At 36.5% G+C, this 22,422-nt stretch overlaps 1 protein-coding gene across 3 annotated transcripts in view; it reads right to left on the reverse strand.

Annotated features, from left to right (window-relative positions):
- The window catches only part of SPOCK3 (SPARC (osteonectin), cwcv and kazal like domains proteoglycan 3), a 404,341-nt gene that overhangs the window by 22,627 nt on the left and 359,292 nt on the right, over positions 1-22,422 (reverse strand). For 2 of the 3 annotated variants that reach the window (XM_035699199.1, XM_035699196.2), the window contains one exon: positions 11,556-11,702. In XM_035699199.1, coding sequence (XP_035555092.1) covers positions 11,556-11,702 — 147 coding nt within the window. The remainder of the gene's footprint in view (positions 1-11,555; positions 11,703-22,422) is intronic. The other variant, XM_035699198.2, reaches the window with a different exon arrangement.

The following is a 22,422-nucleotide window of genomic DNA, read 5'->3' on the forward strand; positions in this document are numbered from 1 at the left end:
AGAGAACATATTACACATTCTGTACTCAACTTCAGGATCATTAGCAGCTCTGTAGTTCATATATAATGAGGCTGGGTTATGGGACTATGATAAAGGAAAACACGAGATACTGTGGTTTAATTTATATTTTTGCTCATTATAACTCTGTAGAAGAATTAAACAGATGAAAGGTTTGCATTACTTGGGGAGAGAGAATAATTTAGATTATGAAAGTATATAGATTAACCTACCTATAAAAAGAGATGATGAGATATGAGTAAAAAATAAAGTAGCGGATTTTTCATATGATTTTTATTTTATAAGTTGATCCTTTGAGAATATTGTTTTCTGATTCCAAAATTGGTCATTCCATTTGGTTGAACCTAACATATTACATTCATGTGCAACAATGTCTGATAAGGCAATGGCTCTTCTTTTAGACAGTATTTGGAGCCAGATTTTTCTGTGTTGTTCCTATAAGCCTTTATCGCTCTATGTGGTTGGTTGGAAGTAGCACAAATCTAAGGCTTTGTATGAAGTGAGTAGAACGCTGAATTTGTCAGACTATTTAAGGATAGAAAGTACTGGCAAAGCAGATATAGGGGGCAGCCCAGGTGGCTCAGCGGTTTAGCGCCTGCCTTTGGCCCAGGGCGTGATCCTGGAGTCCCAGGATTGAGTCCCACATCGGGCTCCCTGCATGGAGCCTGCTTGTGTCTCTACCCCCTCCCCTCTCTCTCTCTCTCAATAAATAAATAAATAAAATCTTAAAAAAAGGCAGATATAGACTAACATCCTTTCTCCACTCTCTTCCTACATGCCAACCAGCTCTGTGCAACTCAGACTAACATCTTGAACTCATTCATGAACTTCTACTGTATGTTGGTCTGTAAGTTAAATCAAGCAGATGTATTTTTTGAGAATTAATTTGTAAAGAACTACATACTCTATTCACAAATATTCTACTAATATAGAAAGTAAACTGTGATATTTCCAGACAGTAAAGTAAAAACTGGCCATTTTTTTTTGAAAATTTTACCAATTTAAATGTCATAAAGATACAAATCCATCAAAGCCAAATTATCTGTCTCAAAGGTAATAGATTAAACAATAAATATTAGTATTTAAGCATCCTTCTTTGCACGATTGGAAAAATACACATTGTGGCCCTCTCTCAGGTATTTCTCCTAGCATTGCCACTTTGATATTTAAATATAAAAATGTTTTTTCTCTAAGTTGTTCTTCAGATCTGTCACTTTCTATATTAGATTTGAAGTTGGTTGATGAAGCACAAGAACGGTGTTCTGACCACCCAATGCAGCAAGCTCCTTCTCCGTGATCAACTCCAATCCACTATCACTCTCTTCAGTCAAAGGAGTGTTAGAGTCTAAAGGCAAATGAGTGTAAATTGCTATCAAGCTCTCTCTCCCCTGGGGGTTAGGTGGGTGATGGAGAACAGAATGTGGGTCAAGGGCAGAGAACAGGAAGTGAGAGCTCCTAAAATTAGCCTGACTCACAGGAATCTATAGGCTCCCGGGGAGAAGGTCAGTCAGTATTCAATATCGACTCACTATATTGGGAGCTTGATTTCATAAAAGAGGCCAGGACAGTAAGAGATACGGGAATAAGGTGATTTCCTACAAGGCTCAGGCAACCAGTGGCCTTCCTGATGTGTTGAGGTTAAGCCCGTTTGAGACTTTTCCATCCCATGTGAGATTATCACCAATAAAAGGATATCATCAAATAGACTGGGGCTCAGTGAATAAACACAGGGAAAGCACCACATATCTAAAGGGCTCAAGTAGCCAGAGAGAGAAAAATTAGTTTCATGTTGAGTGGAATAAATATGGGAAGAGACAGTCTACTTAAATTTAACACACACACACACACACACACACGCACACACGTATTTAAGAGTAAACACATAAAAAATGTACAATAATACTTTCTGGATGGAAAAACATGATTTCCCAGACAAGCAATCCCGTGGGTGAATTGTAGAGAGAATTGCCACTGTGAAGCATCAAATTAATGGTCTAGAGAATCAAGTGCAAGGAATGTATCAAAATACAGACCAAAGATATAAAAGGATTGAAATCATGAGTGAAATCAGAAGCTTAAGAATCTCATATCCTCGCTTGGTAGATAAATGACTCACTTATAGTTAAGAATAAAGTTTGACCAAATGCTCACAATTGCCCATTACTCAGCCACTGAACTTTGGCTTGACCAAACATTAGCCATGCTTTTCTTTTTCCCCAGACACCTAAACTCTGGCTTTTCCACATGTTTGAGCAAGAACTAAAGCGCTAAGATACACAAAATCCTTCCTTAATTGATTTACTGAGAATCTGCTGAGCATGGAAACATTATTCCCTGTTAAAGTGCCCAAATTCTGCTGCCTGCTTACCCAACACATTTGGCCTCCTCATCCACAAAGGCATTGCTGGCCTGCCTTCTCCTTCCTGTAAAAGAAAGACTTTTCTGCAGAGTCAAAGTTTGACCTCTTCTTTGTCAATTTGGATGCCTTTTATTTCTTGTCGTTGTCTCATTACTGAGGCTAGGACTTCCGGTCCTATGTCAAACAACAGTGGTGAGAGTGGACACCCTGTCATGTTCCTGACCTTAGGGGAAAGGCTCTCAGATTTTCCCCATTGAGAATGATATTATCTAGGGTCTTTCATATATGGGCTTTATGACGTTAAGGTATGTTCCTTCTATCCTACATTCTTGAGGGTTTTTATCAAGAAAGGATGCTGTATTTTGTCAAATGCTTTTTTTCTGCATCTTTTGAGAAGATCATATGGTTCTTACTCTTTCATGTATAATGTGGTATATCACATCGATTGATATTTGAATATTAAAACACCCCTGTATCCCAGGAATAAATCCCATTTAGTCCTGGTGAATAATGCTTTTAATGTATTGTTGGATTCTATTAGGTAGTATTTTGTTAAGAATTTTTGTGTCGATGTTCATCAGAGATATTGGTCTATAATTCTCCTTTTTAGTGGGGTCTTTGTTTGTTCCTTATAGTCAAGAGTTTCTTATGGTTTGACTCCCTCTTTGTGTTATCTTATTTTATTTTTCTTTCCCTTCCCCTATAGTCATCTGTTTTTTTTTTTTTTTTTTTTTGTTTCTTAAATTCCACATATGAATGAAATCATATGTGAAATTCTGGTATTTATCTTTCTCTAACTGACTTATTTTGCTCACTATAATAACCTCTAGTTCCATCCATGTCATTTACAAGTGGCAAGATTTCATTCTTTTTGATTGCTTTTTGATTCATTCTTTTTGATTCCATTATAGATAGATTAGATAGATAGGTATCTCACATCTTTTTTATCCATTCATCAGTTGATGGACATCTGGGCTCTTTCCATAGTTCGGTTATTGTGGACATTGCTGCTATAAATATTGGGGTGCATGAACCCCTTCAAATTACTATTTTTGTATCATTTGGATAAATATCTAATAGTGCGATTGTTGGGTCTCAGGATACTTCTATTTTTATCTTTTTGAGGAACCTTCATATTGTTTTCCAGTGGCTGGTATTATTTATTTAAATTTTTGGAAGAATTCCCCAAGGAGGCCATTCAGCCATAGATTCTCGTTTGTTGGGAGATTTTTTTTTTTATTACTGATGCAATGTCTTTTCCAGTTATGAGTCTGTTCACATTTTCTATTCCTTCCTGCAACAAAGACCGTAAGACACCTAGGAATAAACCTATCCAAACAGGTGTGCTATGAAAACTATAGGGCACTTATGAAAGAAATTGAGAAAGAGATGAAGAAATAGAATAATATTCTGTACTTATGGATTGGAAGAACAAATATTGTTAAAATGTATATCCTACTCAAAGCATCTACACATTCAATGTAATCTCCATCAAAATAACATCAGCATTTTTCACGGAGCTGGAACAAACAATTCTAACATTTGTATGGAAGCAGGAAAGACTCTGAATAGCCAAAGTAATGTTGAAAAAGAAGACCAAAGCTGGAGGCATCATAATTCCAGAATTCAAGCTGTATTAAAAAGCTTCAATCATCAAGACAATATGGTACTGGTACAAAAATAGACACATGGATCAATGGAACAGAATAGAGAACTCAGAAAGGGACCCTCAATTCTATGGTCACCAATCTTCAACAAAGCGGGAAAGAATATCCAGTAGAAAAAAAAGACAGTCTTTTCAACAAATGGTATTGGGAAAATTGGGCCGCAACATGCAAAAGAATGAAACTGGAACATTTTCTTACAGCATACACAAAAATAAACTCAAAATGGATGAAAGGCCTAAATGTCAATAGAAAACCATCAGAATCCTAGAGGAGAACACAGGCAGCAGCCTCTGTGACCTGTGCCAAAGCAAATTCTTGCAAGCATGTCTCTAAAGGCAAGGGAAACAAAAGATGGATGGAGAGATGGGGTAATTGGTATTTCATCAAGATAAAAAGCTTCTGCACAGCAAAGGGAACAATCAACAAAATTAAAAGCCATCTTATGGAATGGGAGAAGATATTTCCAAATGACACATCATATTAAAGGGCTAGTATCCAAGATCTATAAAGAACTCTTCAAACTCAATACCCAAAACACAAAAAATCCAGTTAAGAAATGGGCCAAAGACATGAACAGACATTTCTCCACAGAAGACATACAAATGGCCACTAGACACATGAAAAAAATCTCAACATCACTAATAATTAAGGAAATACAAATCAAAACTGCACTGAGGTACCACCTCACACGTGTCAGATGGCTAAAATTAACAACTCAGGATACAACAGATGTTGGCAAGAATGCAGAGAAGGAAGAATCCTTACACACTGTTGGTGGAATGCAAGCTCATGCAGCCATTTTGGCAAAGAGTATGGAGATTCCTCAAAAGGTTAAAGATAGAACTACATTATGACCTAGCAATTGCACTACTAACTATTTACCCAAAGGATACAAAAATAATGTTTCAAAGGGGCACCTGCACCCCTATATTTATAAGAGCAGTGTCCACAAGAGCAAACCATGGAAAGAGCCCAGATGTCCATCAACAGATGAATGGATTCATGGAGCCTGCTTCTCCAAGGACTATTTCCTTCCAATATCTCTACAAATTGCAAAATACTTTGTAGAGCATTGGTCTCATATTTAACTGTAACTACAATCTATCCCATTCTCTGTAAACACAATCTTTATGTGTATGCATGAATGTGCAGGGGTGTGTGTATTTTTCCCCTATCTTCAGATGGTATTATCAAATTACATTATAAAATCACTTAAGAAGTATGTGTTGTGATTAGCTTAGGAATAGTAAGTGCTTATATAAATTATATATTACTAAAATTTCTAGAAATAAAAAAAATAAAAAATAACCTTTTAACAACCTTAATGTTTTAAAAAGACCATTTCTTCAAGAAATGGTACTGGGAAAACCATAGAACTACATGCAAAAGAATGAAGCTGGATCACCTTTTAACATCATATACAAAAAATGAACTCAAAATGGATTAAAGATTTGAAACCATGAAACCTGAAAATCCTAGAAGACAACATTGGTAGTAATTTCTCTGACGTTGGCCATAGCAACACTTTATAGATATGTCTTCTAAGACATAGAAATCAGAGGCAAAAATAATCTATTGAGACTACATCAAAATAAAACACGTTTGTACAGTGAAGGAAACCATCAACAAAAAGGTGATCTACTGAATAGGAGAAGATAATTGCAAATGACCTATCTAACTAATAGAGGGCTAATATCCAAAATAGATAAAGAACTTATACAGCTCAACACCAAACAAACAAACAAACAAACAAACAAACAAACAAAAATAAGCAGTCTGATTTTAAAAAGTGGGCAAAGGACATGAATAGACATTTTTTTTTTCTAAATAAGACATACAGATGGCCATAAATATATAAGGAATGTTCAACATCACTCATCATCAAGGAAATGCAAATCAAAACCACAATGAGATGTCACCTCATACCTGTCAGTACAGCTAAAATAAGACAAGAAACAACAAGTGTTAGTGAGGATGTAGACAAAAAGAACTCTTGTATACTGTTGGCAAGAATGTAATTTGCTAACATCACTGTGGAAAACGGTATGGACATTCCTAAAAAAAATAAAAATAAAAGTACCATATGATCCAATTTCACAAAGGTATTTACCCAAAGTATACAAAACATCAGTTCAGGACCCTGGGTGGCTCAGAGGTTAAGTGTCTGCCTTCAGCCCAGGGCATGATCCCGGAGACCGGTATTGAGTCTTGCATTGGGCTCCCTGCATGGAGCTTGCTTCTCCCTCTGCCTCTGCCTGTGTCTCTGCCTCTCTCTCTGTGTCTCTCATGAATAAATAAATAAAATCTTTAAAAAAACAAAATAAAACATCAGTTCAAAGAAATAGATGCACCCTTATATTTACTGCAGCATTATCTACAAGAGCCAAGATATGTAAGCAACCTATGTTCACGATCTAGAAGATGTTATACTAAGTGAAATGAGTCAGACTGAGTAAGAAAAATACTATATGATTTCACTTACTTATGGAATCTAAAGAATTAAATAAACAAAAAGCTGAAACAGATCTAAAAATACAGAAAACAAACCAGAGGACTGGGAGGTGATGGGCTGGACAAAATGGATAAAGGGAAGTGGGAAGTACAGGCTTCCAGTTATGGAATAAACAAGTCATGGGAATGAGAGATACAACATATGGAACATAGTCGGGAGTAATTTAATAGTGATGTTTGGGACACATGGTAGGTACACTTCTGGGGAACCTAATGTCATGTATAAAGAAGTTGAATCACTATGTTGTACACCTGAAAATAATGTAACATTGTAGGTCAACTATACTTTTTTTTTTTTTGTAGGTCAACTATACTTAAAAAAATGTATTAAAACTATAATAACCCAAATCCTTTACAAATTCAATTAGCATAAGTTAAACTTTTGTAAAAGAAACTAGTTTAATATGTTTTTTTAATAAAAACACTGGGATACCTGGGTGGCTTAGCTGTTGGGCGTCTGCCTTTGGCTCAGGGCGTGATCCCAGGGTCCTGGGATTGAGTTCCATATTGGGCTCCCCATGGGAAGCCTGCTTCTCCCTCTGCCTATGTCTTTTGCCTCTCTCTCTCTCTCTGTCTCTGTCTCTCATGAATAAATAAATAAAACCTTAAAAAATGTAATAAAAAACTGTATCTTCAGAGTTATCAGCATTACATATAATGTAAGCATACATTTATATTCTATTGGAACATATTTGTCCTAAATTTAAATAGGTATATTGATTCAATAAGTTAGCATTACATCTACTAGAGAAATTTAAATATATGTACTGTTTGCCTCTAATTTTTATGATTCACACTAATTTTGTAGTTTCATTTTTATATATTTGGGTCTGTTAATAAACATGTTCATTTTTGCAACTTAAAAAGTTACATATAAAAATTGATATGGGTATAAAAAGTATAAAATATATATTTATAAATCCTCTTAATCTGCAAAATGCTAATGCATAACAGTTCAAAATTATCTACTTCATAGTTTTCTATATAAAATAAAAATTACTGTAATTTAAAATGATAATCTCTATATAAGTAATACTCTAGTAGGAAAAAATAATGCAAACTTGATATATAAAATATAAGCAACTTGATACGCAAGGTATGCAAGATATGACTTTGTTAAAAAACATAGTTTTATTCTAAAATAAAATTACTGTTACAAAAATGCATAAGACCAAATGGTATATGAATACAAAAAATTATAAAAGGATCCCTGAAACTATTTCCATGGTCAGGGCTCACTAATATTTGAAAGGTTTCTTATATAAAAAAAATTAAAATGAGTATCAAATATTATACAGATGTAAAACTAAAATTTTGTTTCTCTTTTAAAAATTACAAATTTTTCTTGGATTATTGGTCTTTTCTTAACCAGAAATTGTGATAATAAGGTTTTCTTTGTCTTCTGGGTAATCTCCTATGGCAAACATTCTGTGTTTTATCAGAATATGTTTCTGTGTTTTATGTTGACTTTATTGTTATATCTTGATTATAAAAGTCACTCAGTTTTCTTACTGTCATATTGAAAACTCAGAGCTCAATTATGGAAGCTTACAAGAAAGACATTTAGTTCTAAGTAATAAAGAAAGATTGACAATAAAATGTTGATGAATATATTGGGCAAGTGCAATAAAATTAAATATAGAAGTGATGATATTACTATCAGATTAGGTGAAATCTGTGCAAAAAAAGCAGTAAGTAGAATATGATCATAAAATAAAGTGATAAGCATAATTTATTAATGTATAGATCATAAATAAATCTATATATTTAAAAAATAGAGTAGCAAGCACACATAGCAAAAACTCCCCAAAATACTAGAAGGAATAATTAAAAACAATTATAATGGAAGTCATCAATATAGCTTCCTTAAAATTGAACTTGTAAGTTGACATAACTAGTGGTTTTCCGGGTGTATGTGTGCTGTTTTGTTTGGTGCTCTGTACTGAATTGTGTCCTCCCAAAATGCATATGATGAAGTCCTATCCCCTAGCTGGATGGCATTTGGAGATGGGCCTTTGGGGGCAGTTGGTCATGAAGGGGGAGCCTATGTGAGAGGATTGGTGCCCTAATAAGAAGAGACCCTAGAGAGATCCTTTTCTGATTTCGCCATGAGCAAAAGATATCTACAAGCAGGAACATGGCCCTCTCCAGAATCCAATCTGCCAATACCATGATGTAGGACTTCCCAGCCTCCAGAATTCTTGAAATGTCAACTGTTTAATCCATCTAGTCTATAGTATTTTATTAGAGTGGCCTGAGCTGAATGAGTCATTTTATATCGTTTTGCTGAATGAAAGTTCTCCCCCACTAATATTTTATGTTCAAGTTCACTACTAATCAAGGGAATGCAAATGAGATTAATAATGAACTATTACAGCATGCTCAGCAGAATGGACACGTTAAAAAGAATGGTAATATTTTTGCTGCTAGGGATGAAGACAAAAGTTAACTCACATGTTCTGCAGTTAGAAATTAGAAATACCTTAAGATTTTTTTTTTTTTTTTTTGCAAAGCAACCTACAACATCTATTGTCATTTATCATTTGAAATGCATGCACATGTTGACCCATCACTTCCACTTCTTGGAATCTTTCTTAGAAATGAAAGCATAACAATCAGCTGCAGAATTGGTCGTCATGGAGAAAATAATGGAAACAATAAACAATCATTCTTAAGAGGAAAACTGTGATTAAATTGTGGTACATCAAGGTAATGCAGCATTTTGATGGTTTCTTTGTTTCTTCCATTCATACTAGTATTTTTTTTTTTTAGCAGTGCTATGTATCAAACTACTCTACTCGTATAATACAATGGTCAGTAAAGATTTCTGTCATCTAGTGTGTGTGTGTGTGTGAGAGAGAGAGAGAGAGAGAATCCGAATAAACATGTAGATTACTACTGCAGTAGATACTGAGAAATGCTGTGAAGGAAAAATAAAAATACAAAGGAAATGGAATATAATATCGTGGGTTGGTTCACAAATTAAGTATGATTGAGTCAGGAAAGAACACACTCGGATGATGTATAGATCTGAGGAATTGAGGCAGCCCGCCATTTTTTCTTCTAGTGATTTGTCTTATCTGTCCAAATGGATTTTGTCTCTTATTTCTAGTTGGCCTCTGACCATTTCAAGTAGTAAAAATAATCCTATGTCCAGTTTTTCATTTACTTTCCAAAGATATTCAGCTACTTATGAGTTTCTTGTAAATAACCCACTATATTAAGAGTGCCTCATTTCTTGAAACAAGAAGCCGGAAAGGGAAATGGTATTTATGAATGTGTACAATTAACCAGGCACTGTGCTGAGTGTTCTAGGAGCTCTCCTTTTATCCATCTCCAAATATGGGAGAGATTACTAGTCTTAAGTTTAAAGGAGAAATTTGAGATCAAGAAATACAAATATTCAAGTCTGGGAATTGGTAGGATAAGTGTAGACATGGATTTTTAAAGATCAATATGTAAGGGTCTGGAACAAACTTTTACCTCACCCCAGATGTGTTTGCTTTATGAATACAGGGACAAACAAGCTCTGTTGTTCCTATTAAGTAAGGTTAGTCATTTTAGCTATACTCAAGGCATCCAAAAAATTAACATCTGGCAAAAATGTAATCAATAATTCCAAAGACACACCTGAGAAATACTCCTACAGGGTAGGGGAATACTATAATCTCTTTCTGAAGTTCATGAGAAGAAACATATATACATCGTCATCACATGTTCGAAGATTATTATGTCTATCAGTGATAGCTGAGCTTAGTTAAAAAGAATTATTAAATTAGTTAAGAACCTATATCAGATTCATAAATACAAAAGGTTGAGATTGTAGAAAATCCCTTGATGAGAAAACAAACAAACAAAAAAAGAGGTATTTGGGGACCATAGAGAATGGATAACCATGACCATCTATGAGGTGATTTTGTTAGAAAGTGCTATCGAGGGGACACCTGGGTGGCTCAGTGGTTGGGCGTCTGCCTTTGGCTCAGGGAATGACCCCTGGGGTCCTGGGTTCTAGTCCCGCATCGGGCTCCCTGCATGGAGCCTGCTTCTCCCTCTGCCTGTGTCTCTGCCTCTCTCTCTGAGTCTTTCAGGAATAAGTAAATAAATAAAATCTTAAGAAAAAAAAAAAGAAAGTGCTATTTGAGGATTGCAAAGTAGAGTGAATGGGTCATGTCACAATGAGCAAAGAAGGGCACACACTTGGGACTCGGTCAACTACAAGATGCTGCTTCTAATTATTGCCCCACCACCTCTTCTTATATTTCAGAGCAAATACTTCAATTTTTGAAGCCTCTCAGATTAAGCTCACATTTCAATATCTTTCTTTTACATGTATTAAATGTGTAATGATATTTTTTATAAATGAAAAATATAGAATTAAAGTTCATACAATTTTCATAGCAAGTGCTTTCCTTCAATTGCCATTTCCTACTTCTAAGGAGTTAGAAAACACTCTGAGGAAATTATACAGATGATAAAATATTCATGTACTCTTCATATAGCTTATTTTCTTCTTTTTAAAATGAATTTGATTTGCACTGTGTTGTTGAAAGCACTCTTGTCTACTGGCTTTGTTGGGTCAAAGTAGAAATGCCTGCAGAGTCATCACGGAAACGGTAGCCTGGGCAGGGGGTGACTGATTGTGTCTGTAAAACTCTCAAGCACTCGAACAATCTTACCTTTATCTCTAGTGTTGTTTTATTCTTTATCACTGCTATCAAAACTGAAAAATATTCCTACTTTTTCACTTCAACTGAAAGTTAATGTCGTCTCTGAGGGGATATGTCTTTTTTTTTTTTTTTTAACCAATCAGAGTTGTCACAAATATTTTATTTCCTTGCAAAATACTATGAGTGTGCTTGGAAGTAATAGCAATGTTCTGATTTTTGTTCAGCACCTAAGCAAAGAATAAATTTTGAAATATGTGTTTTGATCTAAGTGATTCATTGGAAATAAAGTTCCATGTCAAAGACAATGGCACATGTCATATTTAGAAATCTTACTGCTTCTCTCAGGCCTCAGTAATGCTTTTGTCTTCTTGTTTTGGCTTCCACTTTCATGAAGGGCCTTGAACCAGTCCCGCAATCTGTTTGCCACTTCCCTGAACTCCAGGTCACTGCATGCTGAAAACAAAGAGAAACAACACAAATCTTGAATGATAATTTAGCATAATGCCAATGTTAGTTCTCAAATTACTTCAATAACTGAAAAATAACAGTAATAAAAGAAATGTAGTACAATTGCGTTTCAGCTTTTTAAAAATGAAAATTAAATATATGTTTCGAATATAACGAGAGGTAATATAATGATGAAATGATGACATTTTGTCCAAAAAAGGGAGATTATTAGTGGAGGTCTACTTCTACTCTTCAGTGGAATATGGCACTTGATGGAACGTTCTTATTGCTAATATCACATAAATTCAGTCTTAATATTTGTACACTGAACACTTTTGTTATGGTAAGAAGGTAGATGATCTGGGGAAATAATGGGCTGAAAATCCAAAATGAATATTTACACATTTATTATAGGCCAGAGCTATTATATGTTATGATTTTATAGATCTGCATTAGTATATTAAATCCAGGTTATATATAACCCTATATATTTTTTGAGCATAGAAAAGGAAAAGCTATCTTATTTAACATCAGAAATGGTTGTAAAATATTTAAGAAAATAATATAAATTTCTGTTTTAAGAATAAGGTGTTAGTGGACTTTGACATTTGGAACTTGAATTAATTCATTTAAAAATAAATGAATGTATTTAACAATAAATGAATTAATTCATTTATTTAACCAATAATATACCACTACCAATAATTATATTCTCTAGAATAGTCTCTACAATAAAGAGTAGTAGAATATTATAGATATGTATCTGTATGTATGTGTGTGTGTGAGAGATGAATGATAAAATATGGTGTGTCAAATGTAGTCCTTTGTTGCCAAAATATTTTCAAAATATAAGAAATACTTATTTACATTGTTTAGAGGACATCACTACTGTGGGTGTAACTCTTCTGCAAGTAGCATATATGTGATTTCCTGAACTGACTGCAAGCACTCTTTAATAGTACTCTTGTTCACTTTGCTAAAAAAGAATAACTTACATGCTGATTTATAAATGTCACATCACATTTAATACAAACTACATACATTACATCACTGTATGTATTATACATAATAAACACGTATGACATAATCTAACAAATGGAATATTATATGATGCAATATAATTTAAGACCATTTACTAGAATTAAAAAGAATCAAATTCCAGATTAATAGGACCTTCTAAGTACCCAGTAGGATGGGTGAGCCACACCGGTAATGCATTCTGATATTTTAGGACAGTAGAGGCAAAAAAGAAGATACCACAAGTTGCCATGGGGGGAGAGTGACAAAAATCTCATAAACAAAGAATGAAGAATCAGAATGTCTGCATTTTTCATTAGCAACATTGGCAATCAGAAAGACAGCTGAAAAACTGCTTCGGAAGTCTATATCCAGAAAAATCAGCTGAGAGAATTAGCTAAAGAGATGTGCTAACGTACAAGATTTTAAAAAAATAACCACCCCCTTAACGTTTCTTTAGGAAGCTACTAGGGGATGTGACACCCTAGACACAGAACTAAGAAAGAGGGTGGCTGAGACACAGGAAATAAAAGATTTAAGAGAGAAGTGAGAGTAATGTTTCGAATGATGGTGAAGAGGAATCCCAGAATACACGTTGCGTGCCAAGCATAGAGGCAGATGGCAGTGGGTTTGAAAATCCTTGGTGAGGACGTACAGAATTCATCACTATCCCTTCTTCATTCGGGAAAATGGTGCCCTATAGTGAGAGTCCCAGGAAGCATCACTTTTCCTGATAAGGACTACGATGGCTGAGACTGAATGGTGAGGCCACATAATGTGCACTCCTGGGTGAACGGTTACCCTCCAGCCCGGTATCTCTGTTTAAACAAACATGTAGGCAAGAGTCTTCTGATGTCATAAACTGTTATGCTACAGAAAACAACACCCGCCTGAAATAGAGGGATTCTTCTCCGTACACATGTACACATTACCTGTCTCTGGAAGGATATTTAGACATAAAGCGGGTAAGCCTGATTATCTCCAGTCCAACCAACTGGATGAACATGAGAAAATGGTATGAGAGAGTCTTATTTTCACCATTCATTTTTTTCCTTTTGCGTTGTGTGCTACATGCCTGTATTAATATTCAAAAATAAATTTAAAATTTAAAAAAAAATTTAAATTAATTACCATGCATTATCCCTTGACTTACCAATTCCTTTCCTTGGAATTATCATCCGGTATATTACATACATACTAACTGATTTAAATTGTACAATACTATTTATTTCGCACGTTTATAACAAGAAGTTACAGTTGTTAATGAAACTGTCCATGAGGTGTGGCCTGGTGAGATTGGTTAGATGTATCCATCCAGTGAAGCTGTATAAGTCATAAATAGAGTTTACAAGCTTACTATGTGCTGATATAGACATCAACAGACAATACAGCTTTTGGTGAAAAAAAGATGAGAAGGTAAGAGTGTGTTTTGTATGCTTGCATTTGTGTGAAAAGGGAGGAAAAATGCATTTGTTTATATATGCTTAAAATATGTCTGAAAATACACATAAGAGATTGGGGAACATTGTCACCTCTGTAAAGAGAATGGGGGAGGTATAAATTGCCCAGAGACATAAATAAGTACATTTATACTTTTAAGAGTTAAAGCATGTGTTTTTAATCTAAGACTTAAAGCACATTAGTGCATTAACTACTTTAAGTAAATGAGCATTTAAAAATGAATTTTAGTTCTTTATTTCCTTTACCCATCTTATGTTTTTTCAGACGCTCAACCGCTGAGCCCCCCAGACATCCCACTAGTATTGTGTCCACCTAAGTTTAGGAAATTGAGGCACTGAGAGCTGTAGAACGAATCTGCCTGAGGTCAGACAGGTAAGGGGCAGGGCCACATGATGAATTTAAACATGGAATATAAAGTCCACGGTTTTAATCCTTATAGCAAATCCATATAGCAAATCAATAATAATAGCAGCAAGAACAAGAAACTAGTATGCTCCCACCTAGACCAAATAAGCAGTATTTCACTCAAAGCTTACACATTTCCATTTCAGTAAGTTATGATTACAGTGAGATGATCATCACTGCGAAGATACACGGTGTTAGCAGAACACATTCTTAGAAGACAATAACACAAAACCTACATAAATACATCTCTTGGCTTTAAAGGAATGGTGTACCTCAAGTCCAAATTTTAAAGCCAAATAAAAACATCACAGGATCTTACTGAAAAATAAGCTACAGTATATGCCACCACACGTTCTGGAGTAGTTAACGAGAGCCCCAAATGGAGGCTACTCAATGACACTTGCCTTTTCTGCTTCTTCTGATGTTTTTAGGGCGGCTACAATGGTGTCATTATTTTTTATAAGTCGTGAAACTGTCCTTGTCATAGACACGAAGGAGGAAATGCCTCACTCAAACAACATAGAAACATAGCTTTACTTACAGGATGACGTTTCTACTTCACTGGTTACCAAATCTTTGTTGCAGACATGTTCCAATTGGAACATGACCATTCAGGTCTCACACTTGAAGTGTCTAGAAGTCATCAGTGATTTACTACTGTTCTCTTCCAGAAGAAGTCAACTAATGTCTTCATATTTTCCAACAGTTCTACTACATGGATTCTTTTTCTAGAGATAATATCTTGCATTTATACACCATGAAATGCCTCTAATGAGGCTTTACATTTGATTTTAATATCAAGTCTGGAAGATTAGGTTAAGGATTATTATGGCTTTTTTATAGCTTTGGAAACTGGGACATAGAAGTTAAATGACTGTTCTAAATTTTATAGCCAATAGGGAACTAATTTGATTGATACTCATTGATCTCATTGTATTTGTACTCAGGAATAAATAACAATAATAAATAATAATGTAATAAACATGGCTTTAAACTAAATTTGAAGAAAGGTAAGTTTCAATGCAAGGTTCTTGAATTGTGTCAAATTATTAATTATTAATAATTATTGCCAATTTATTAATTAGAGCATGGTATTATATAAAGCAAATGCATGAAAAGGAAAGAGGCCTTGGAAAAGTTATACATGTATTTATACTTGTGTACACAAAGGCACACAATCATATATTGGGCAAGTTAAAATACATACCAGAATGGGTGGAGGTAAAACAAAACAAAACAAAACAAAACAAAACATTTCTAGAATGTAAAATAAAAGCAATAGACGGAGATGAGAGAGGAAAAACATAAAAGAAAGAGTAGGAGACATGGAGGATCAGCTCAATATTCGAATTACAGAAATTATTAAGAGAGGAAGAAGAATTTGAAATTGATACAATAATCTTAGAATATAGAAAATCATTCCTATAACAAGAGAGGTTTTTGGAGAAAGGGGGGGGGGGTCACTGAGCTCCTAACTGAATGAATTAAACATACACACATACACAGACTGAGACATCTTTTAAAATTTAGCATATGAAATGTAATAAAAAGATTATAAGAGCCTTCGGGAAGAAAACAAAAATAATCACACAAAAAGCACACAAAAGGTTATTATCAAAGGCAAAGAACCTGTATCCCAAAAATCATTAGCAATATGGATTACAGAGGAACCCAAAGCAAGCCTTCAAAATTCCAAGCACAATGGATTTTAATCGAGTTCTCATATCTGTCAGTGTGAAGAAAACAGGACATAATAAAAGCTTTTTCAGATGTGTCAGAACTCAGATTTTTGCATTCCATGCCACCATGAGAATGGGCTGCAACAAAACATAAGGAAATGAAGCAAAAGATGTGAGAGTCACAAAAGAGGCACTGGATTCAAGAAAAACTTCGCACACTAGTGCAACTCCTCGTGTTGCGCACGTGAGGATGGGACAAGGCTGGTGGACGGCTAGAGGGAGAGAGGGATTCGACAAGACGGCCCCCATGGACGGCTTGCAGAAGTCAGAGGCACGATAAGGCAGTTGGGATGTGACCCTGGAGAACACATTTAAGAGTGATGCTGGTGATATTCTCCGTTGAGAAAGAAAAAGATGTATTTTTTTTTACAGCTAGAATAATTCTAGCATAAATCATCACTTCCAGTGAACAATAGTCACATCGTCACGACACTGTAGAAACTCTTAATATACAAATCAACTCACCTAATTGAAGCATTTACAGAAGCCCTAACCGCCGTCATGGACTCTCACTTAAGTGTTACCAACTTTGGCAATGAACAGGCCGGTGACCGCGGCCAGAAACCAGAGGTGGACCTGAGGACACTTAGGGGGAAACACGGCCACGCTAATGTCCTCCTTTTACAAAATGAGGAGGTAAAAGGTACCTATGGAATTGGAAACAGATGGTTAGACGTTTTTGTTTTTGATTTTTTTTTTTTTTTTTTACTAATGTTTTTGCTTCTTAAATTGTAATCAGTGGAAAACTAAGAGGAGCCCTGTAATTATTTTGGAAAGTGGGAGGGAAGTGAAATTCATTCTCATTTATCAAAGCAGAGAATCTAAAGGTAATGTTTGAAGTTGATAAATAGCTATTTCACAAGTTGGCTAATCACCAGATGGGGAAAAACCAGCAACGCCTAAAAACGATTAGCTCCATGGCCCAGGGGAGGGATGACAAGCGAGTGGGGCAGGAGGCTGATTGTTGACTTGCATTATGATCCCTCCCCTACGTGTTACCTCTGTAACCCTAGAACGCCAGCTTGGGGGGTCCCCCCACGGCCTGCACTGTTTCTCTCCTTCGTGGAAGCTGCTGGGCAACACCACTTGCATTTTCTAAGCAGAAGAGCTGAGGGCGGACAGTTAACGGTTATTGATCGTACTCATTAAGTCAAACATTGAGGTATTAGTTTCCTTTATAACATCCACTGGCTTAGAGAATTTCTTACCTCATTTCAAATCATAGTATTTGGGGGCAAAGCTGGGACTCCTCATTCAGAACTACCTCTATTATGTTCAACTGGCATCTCTTCCTTACCAATGCACAATAAAAGACACCACGGTCAGACAGGTCTACACAAGGATCCTGGGTATCCAGCATTCCAGGTGTTTGACATCACTCAGAGGAAATCAAGAAGGGTGAGAATTGATGGAGAGATACCAGGCACAGGTCCAAGACATTTCACTTGTAGAGGCCCTAATCAGTAGCGTATATTAAAAGTACTATTTTAGGTATCAGGTCTTTGAAAATGTTTCTTGTGATTGTGCAAGTTAATTTTCTTTTGCCAACATTAACTCGTTTAACTTGAAATTGGCAACGACGTATCTGAAAGCATTGGGCAAAGCGAGAGAGAATTCTTGCCAAATCAAAAACCACACGCTTTCTGAGATTTAATTAGTTTTGATTTTTTAGACATTTTATTTATTTGAGAGAACGAAAGCACAAATGGGGGGGGGGAGCAGAGGGAGGGAGAGAGAGCGGGAGAAGGAGAGTCCTGGCTAAGCAGGGGCCCTACTGGTGGGGAGCGGGGCCGGGGGGTGGGTGCTGGATCCCAGGACCCTGAGGTCATGACCTGAGCTGAAAATATTTAGCTGACTGAACCACCCAGGTACCCCTTAATTAATTTTATAATTATAAAATGTCCATGTGGGTTTTTCTTTAAAAGTCCAAGTCTATTACACAAGGAAAAGTCCAACCAACTCGTCTCTCAACATCAATCCTGTCCTCTCATTCCACAGGCCGTGAAAAAAAGACTGTAAGAGAAAAGGTTCTGAAGAGCATCCTGTTCACTTCAGCTTCAAAAGGAGCGCGGGAGTTCCTTTCTTATTGGACTCCACTTTTAAGTACTAGGGGTGGACGGGGGCCCCTGGGTGCTCAGTGAAGCACCTGCCTTCTTCTCAGGTCATGAGCCCGGGGTCCTGACTGAGGCTCCTGCTCAGCGGGGAGCCCGCTTCTCCCTCTGCCCTCACCCCTCCCCTGCTTGTGCTCTCTCTCTCAAATAAATAAAATCCCTTTTTTTAAAAAAAATGTATTTGGGTGGACATAATCTATTCTTGAATTATCCTTATTTTTTTATATCTAACTGTGCCAGCACATAAAGACGTGATTAATAAATATTTGATGAATAAATGGCACAGATTTCCACATTTTTGAATGGCTTTATTACAAAACTCTGTATATTTGCTTTATTTGATCTTTTCTTTTTCACTCGGAATTCAGACAAAGATGCCTTCAAATATGTAGATAAAATTAAATTGCGTAATCCTGAAAAAGTTTTCAGCTTTTTTGTGTGTGCAAGACTTTTAGCTTATATGTTTTGAAGAATCTCCAGCATGTCTTTCTAGGCTCTAATCACCCATAATGACTGCTTCACGCTATATTTGAAAAGCCATTTGTGAACTTTGTATTTGTTAGAGCATTTAAACTCCAGTTCTCATTAAATGATGATGAAACACACTTTTATTTTTTGTTTTTTTAAAAGTTATTTTTCAGAAGTATTAAACATCCTTTTGAGATCTTAAAATCATTTTCCGGTTACCAACCTAAGAGATCCCAATTCTGCAGACATATAGATTTTATGACATATGTTAATAAGAATAAACACAAAACCATGTATTTAACACTATTACCAATACGTGGCCAATATTCAATATGTACTTTGCTTATCTGCTATGTAAGTTTTGCACAGCTTGGACCATGTCAGAGAAATGGTTTTTAATCTTACTCCTTTGTTTTACATTATAAAATGATAGTTTTCTCGGGTTATTAAAGCCTCTGACAGTAAAATATATGGTAGAGGCAAAAATTCCATTCTATGGCTATATAACATTAAAAATTCCCACAAATAAATATCATATATAAGAAATGCAACATTGCAATTTGTGTGTATATAAAAAGAACTAGGATAAGCTTTTATTCAACAGTTATTGCTGTTTGAAAACTCTCAGAAACGAAGTTATTGAGTTGTAGAATATGAACAAAGACACGGGAGAGAAGAGAAACTGGTTAGAAACTGATTTCTGAAAAAAAAAAAAACTGATTTCTGTAAGATAGAAAGTTTTGACCTCACAAACCATTTTAAACATATTTAAAATGTGCATTGTTTTACTTTTTATTTTATTTTTTATATTTCATTCTTTGAGAAATTAGGTGGTGCAGATACGTGGTGATTTACACAGACTTAACCAAGGCTGCAAAATTTCTCCAGAACGAAACTAGCTTGAGTCACGCACTATTCTAGGACAATCTGACTCAAAATGAATCTAACGTGTGGTCGGCAGAACTGACCCCACACAGTGAGACAAAGCGAGACCCCCGAACACCCCCCAGGAATATGCTCAAGTTTCAAAGGAAATGGCAGTTTCTTCATTCTGTTCGATTGTGAATTAGGTTCTGAGCATGGAGTCTGGTGAGAATGTGAAAGGACAGGCCTCCGGGCCTCGAGGGTGACAAAATATAGAAGAAACACGAAGAACATCTAAATTGGAGGAAGTACAGGTTAGAGGAACAGAGGACATCGCCTAATAGATAAACGATGCCGGGTATTTGTGGCTGCCTTGGAATGTTTTCTTCAAGAATCAATAATTCAAGACTGTAGGAGGAAATTCCCAGGCAGAGGCTACAGATGTCAGAGACAGACAGGAGGGACGGGAGCAGCGCGGACGCAGGCAAAGATCAGCCTGTCCCTGACATTTTGAAAAAAAAAGAAAGAGATGCCTCACCAGAGGAAATGTGGAAGCTTCGCCTGAAACAAAGAGGAACTGAAATTTAAAGCAGAGCATATGTGTAAATGGAGATGTATGCACACGCACACACATGCACACACACATGCACACACATGCACACACGCACACACACGCACGCACACGCACATGATGGCCCAATTACAGAAGGAACTGTAGATACGTCTCATTCTAAAGCAGGGTCGTACTTAAATAGCTCACTTGGACATTCCTTCAGGCATTGCCTGGAGATCCTATTAGAGATCTGTTAGGATCTGGGGGAGATCCCATTAGACCAGGGTGCTCTTTTCCCCCCACACAGAAGCTCCAAGCCGGGGATTTGCCCTTCGGCTCCTCTGCCACAGACCTAAGCACACCCAGGGGCGCAGCCCATACACACCGTAGACACTAGGTTCCTTACGGAGCCTTATTTGGGCCCGTGTGTGGGGTGCATTCAAGTCCTGCTAAAATTTGGAAGTGATGAATCATGGAAGGGAAGCCACGAGGCGTCAGCATTGTTATAAATCAGTTTTATTAAAACATGAGCTACGGTTTCTATGGCCATTAAAGAATATTGATGTTCACAAGTGTATGTGAGACTTTCTGCTCCATACCTAATTTTCTTTTGGAGGAGCAGCCGAAGGATTGAGGTGTTTTATTCCACGAGTCCTTCTGCTGAGACCTTAGAGGGCACGTGTTGAATGGATGAGTCTCCAAGCAGGCACGTGGGCAGGAGGGCAGGAGCGCTCCATGATGCATTGCCTGCTGACACGCAGTGACATTTAGGGTCTTAAACAGGGCTCTCTGACTAGCAGGAGCAACAAGGGACGGGATCAGGCGACACAGTAGCATTCTAGGCAAACGTCTCAAAGATGACAAACTTTGCTGGAATATTTAATGTCGTACACAACACAGATAAATCCATTCCCATTAGACGAGGAGGAGAATAAATATCAAGCTGTGTCAACACTTTTTAAGCTAAAGCATTTCAATCAATTGTGTTGGAGACTTCAAATACCTGCTGATATTTTCTGGGTTTTAGCGGGTATTTTCTATTAACAGAACATTACGCTAAAGCTTAAACTTATCTTTGACATTTAGTAATAATATAGCCAAAAAGGCTATGAGTGTCTCATGCCCAGAGTTATTAATTTGTATTCCTGGGAGGAACAATGAGCTATTTATCCAACTCATCTCAATATGTAAAGGATTATTTCTCTTCTTTTATTAAATGCAGATTAACTGAAGAGTTAATCATAGAAAAAAAATGGACTAATTTTGGTAACCACCCCATATTCATGTGGAAACCACAGACCATGGAATACTCTATAAAACTGAAAGGATGATGGCTTTCGCCAGCAGTTTCTGCACAATGAGGGGGCTTTAGGATTATTTTCACTGGTGGGGGCTGGGTGCAACACCACATCGTGACCTCCTGTTGGGTTTGAGGACCCCGCTGGGCCACACGACCTAAAGAAAATGCTTAGCAGGTGTATTGGGTTTCCAGGGCTGCCATGATAAAATACTATAGACCGGGTGGCTTAAACAACATACATTGATTTTTCTCACATTTTGGAAGATTTCTCACATTTTGGAAGATTTTCTCACATTTTGGAAGTCCCAACCAAGGTGTTGCCAGCTTTGGTTCCTTCTAAGGAGAGATGTCCTTGGCATGCAGATGGCTGCCTTCTCACCATGTCCTCCATGGTCATCCCACAATCTGCGTCAAATGTGTCCTCATTCTTCTCTTTGTATAAGGACACTGGTCACATAGGATCAGGGCCCACCAATATGACCTTATTTTACCTTAATCACCTCTTTAAAGATTCTCTCTCCAAAGATAGTCATATTCTGAGGTACTGGGAATTAGGACTTCTACATCCATGAACTGTGAGGGACACAAGTCAGGCTGTAACAGTAGACACTCACTGAGCGACGGCACATTATCATGGCATCACAGAATGTAATTCAGATCCCCCCAAAGGCACAAGATGGAGGTCAAAAAGCTCTTCTCAGATGTGTGTTTTCAAGTATATTTAAAATCTCTCTAGATTTCTGCCTTTTAAACATTAAATATCCTTTTTTTAAAAGATTTTATTTATTTATTCATGAGTGACACAGAGAAAGAGAGGCAGAGACACAGGCAGAGG

This window comes from Canis lupus, chromosome 15 (genome assembly GCF_003254725.2).
Source record: "Canis lupus dingo isolate Sandy chromosome 15, ASM325472v2, whole genome shotgun sequence".
Lineage (NCBI taxonomy): Eukaryota > Metazoa > Chordata > Mammalia > Carnivora > Canidae > Canis > Canis lupus.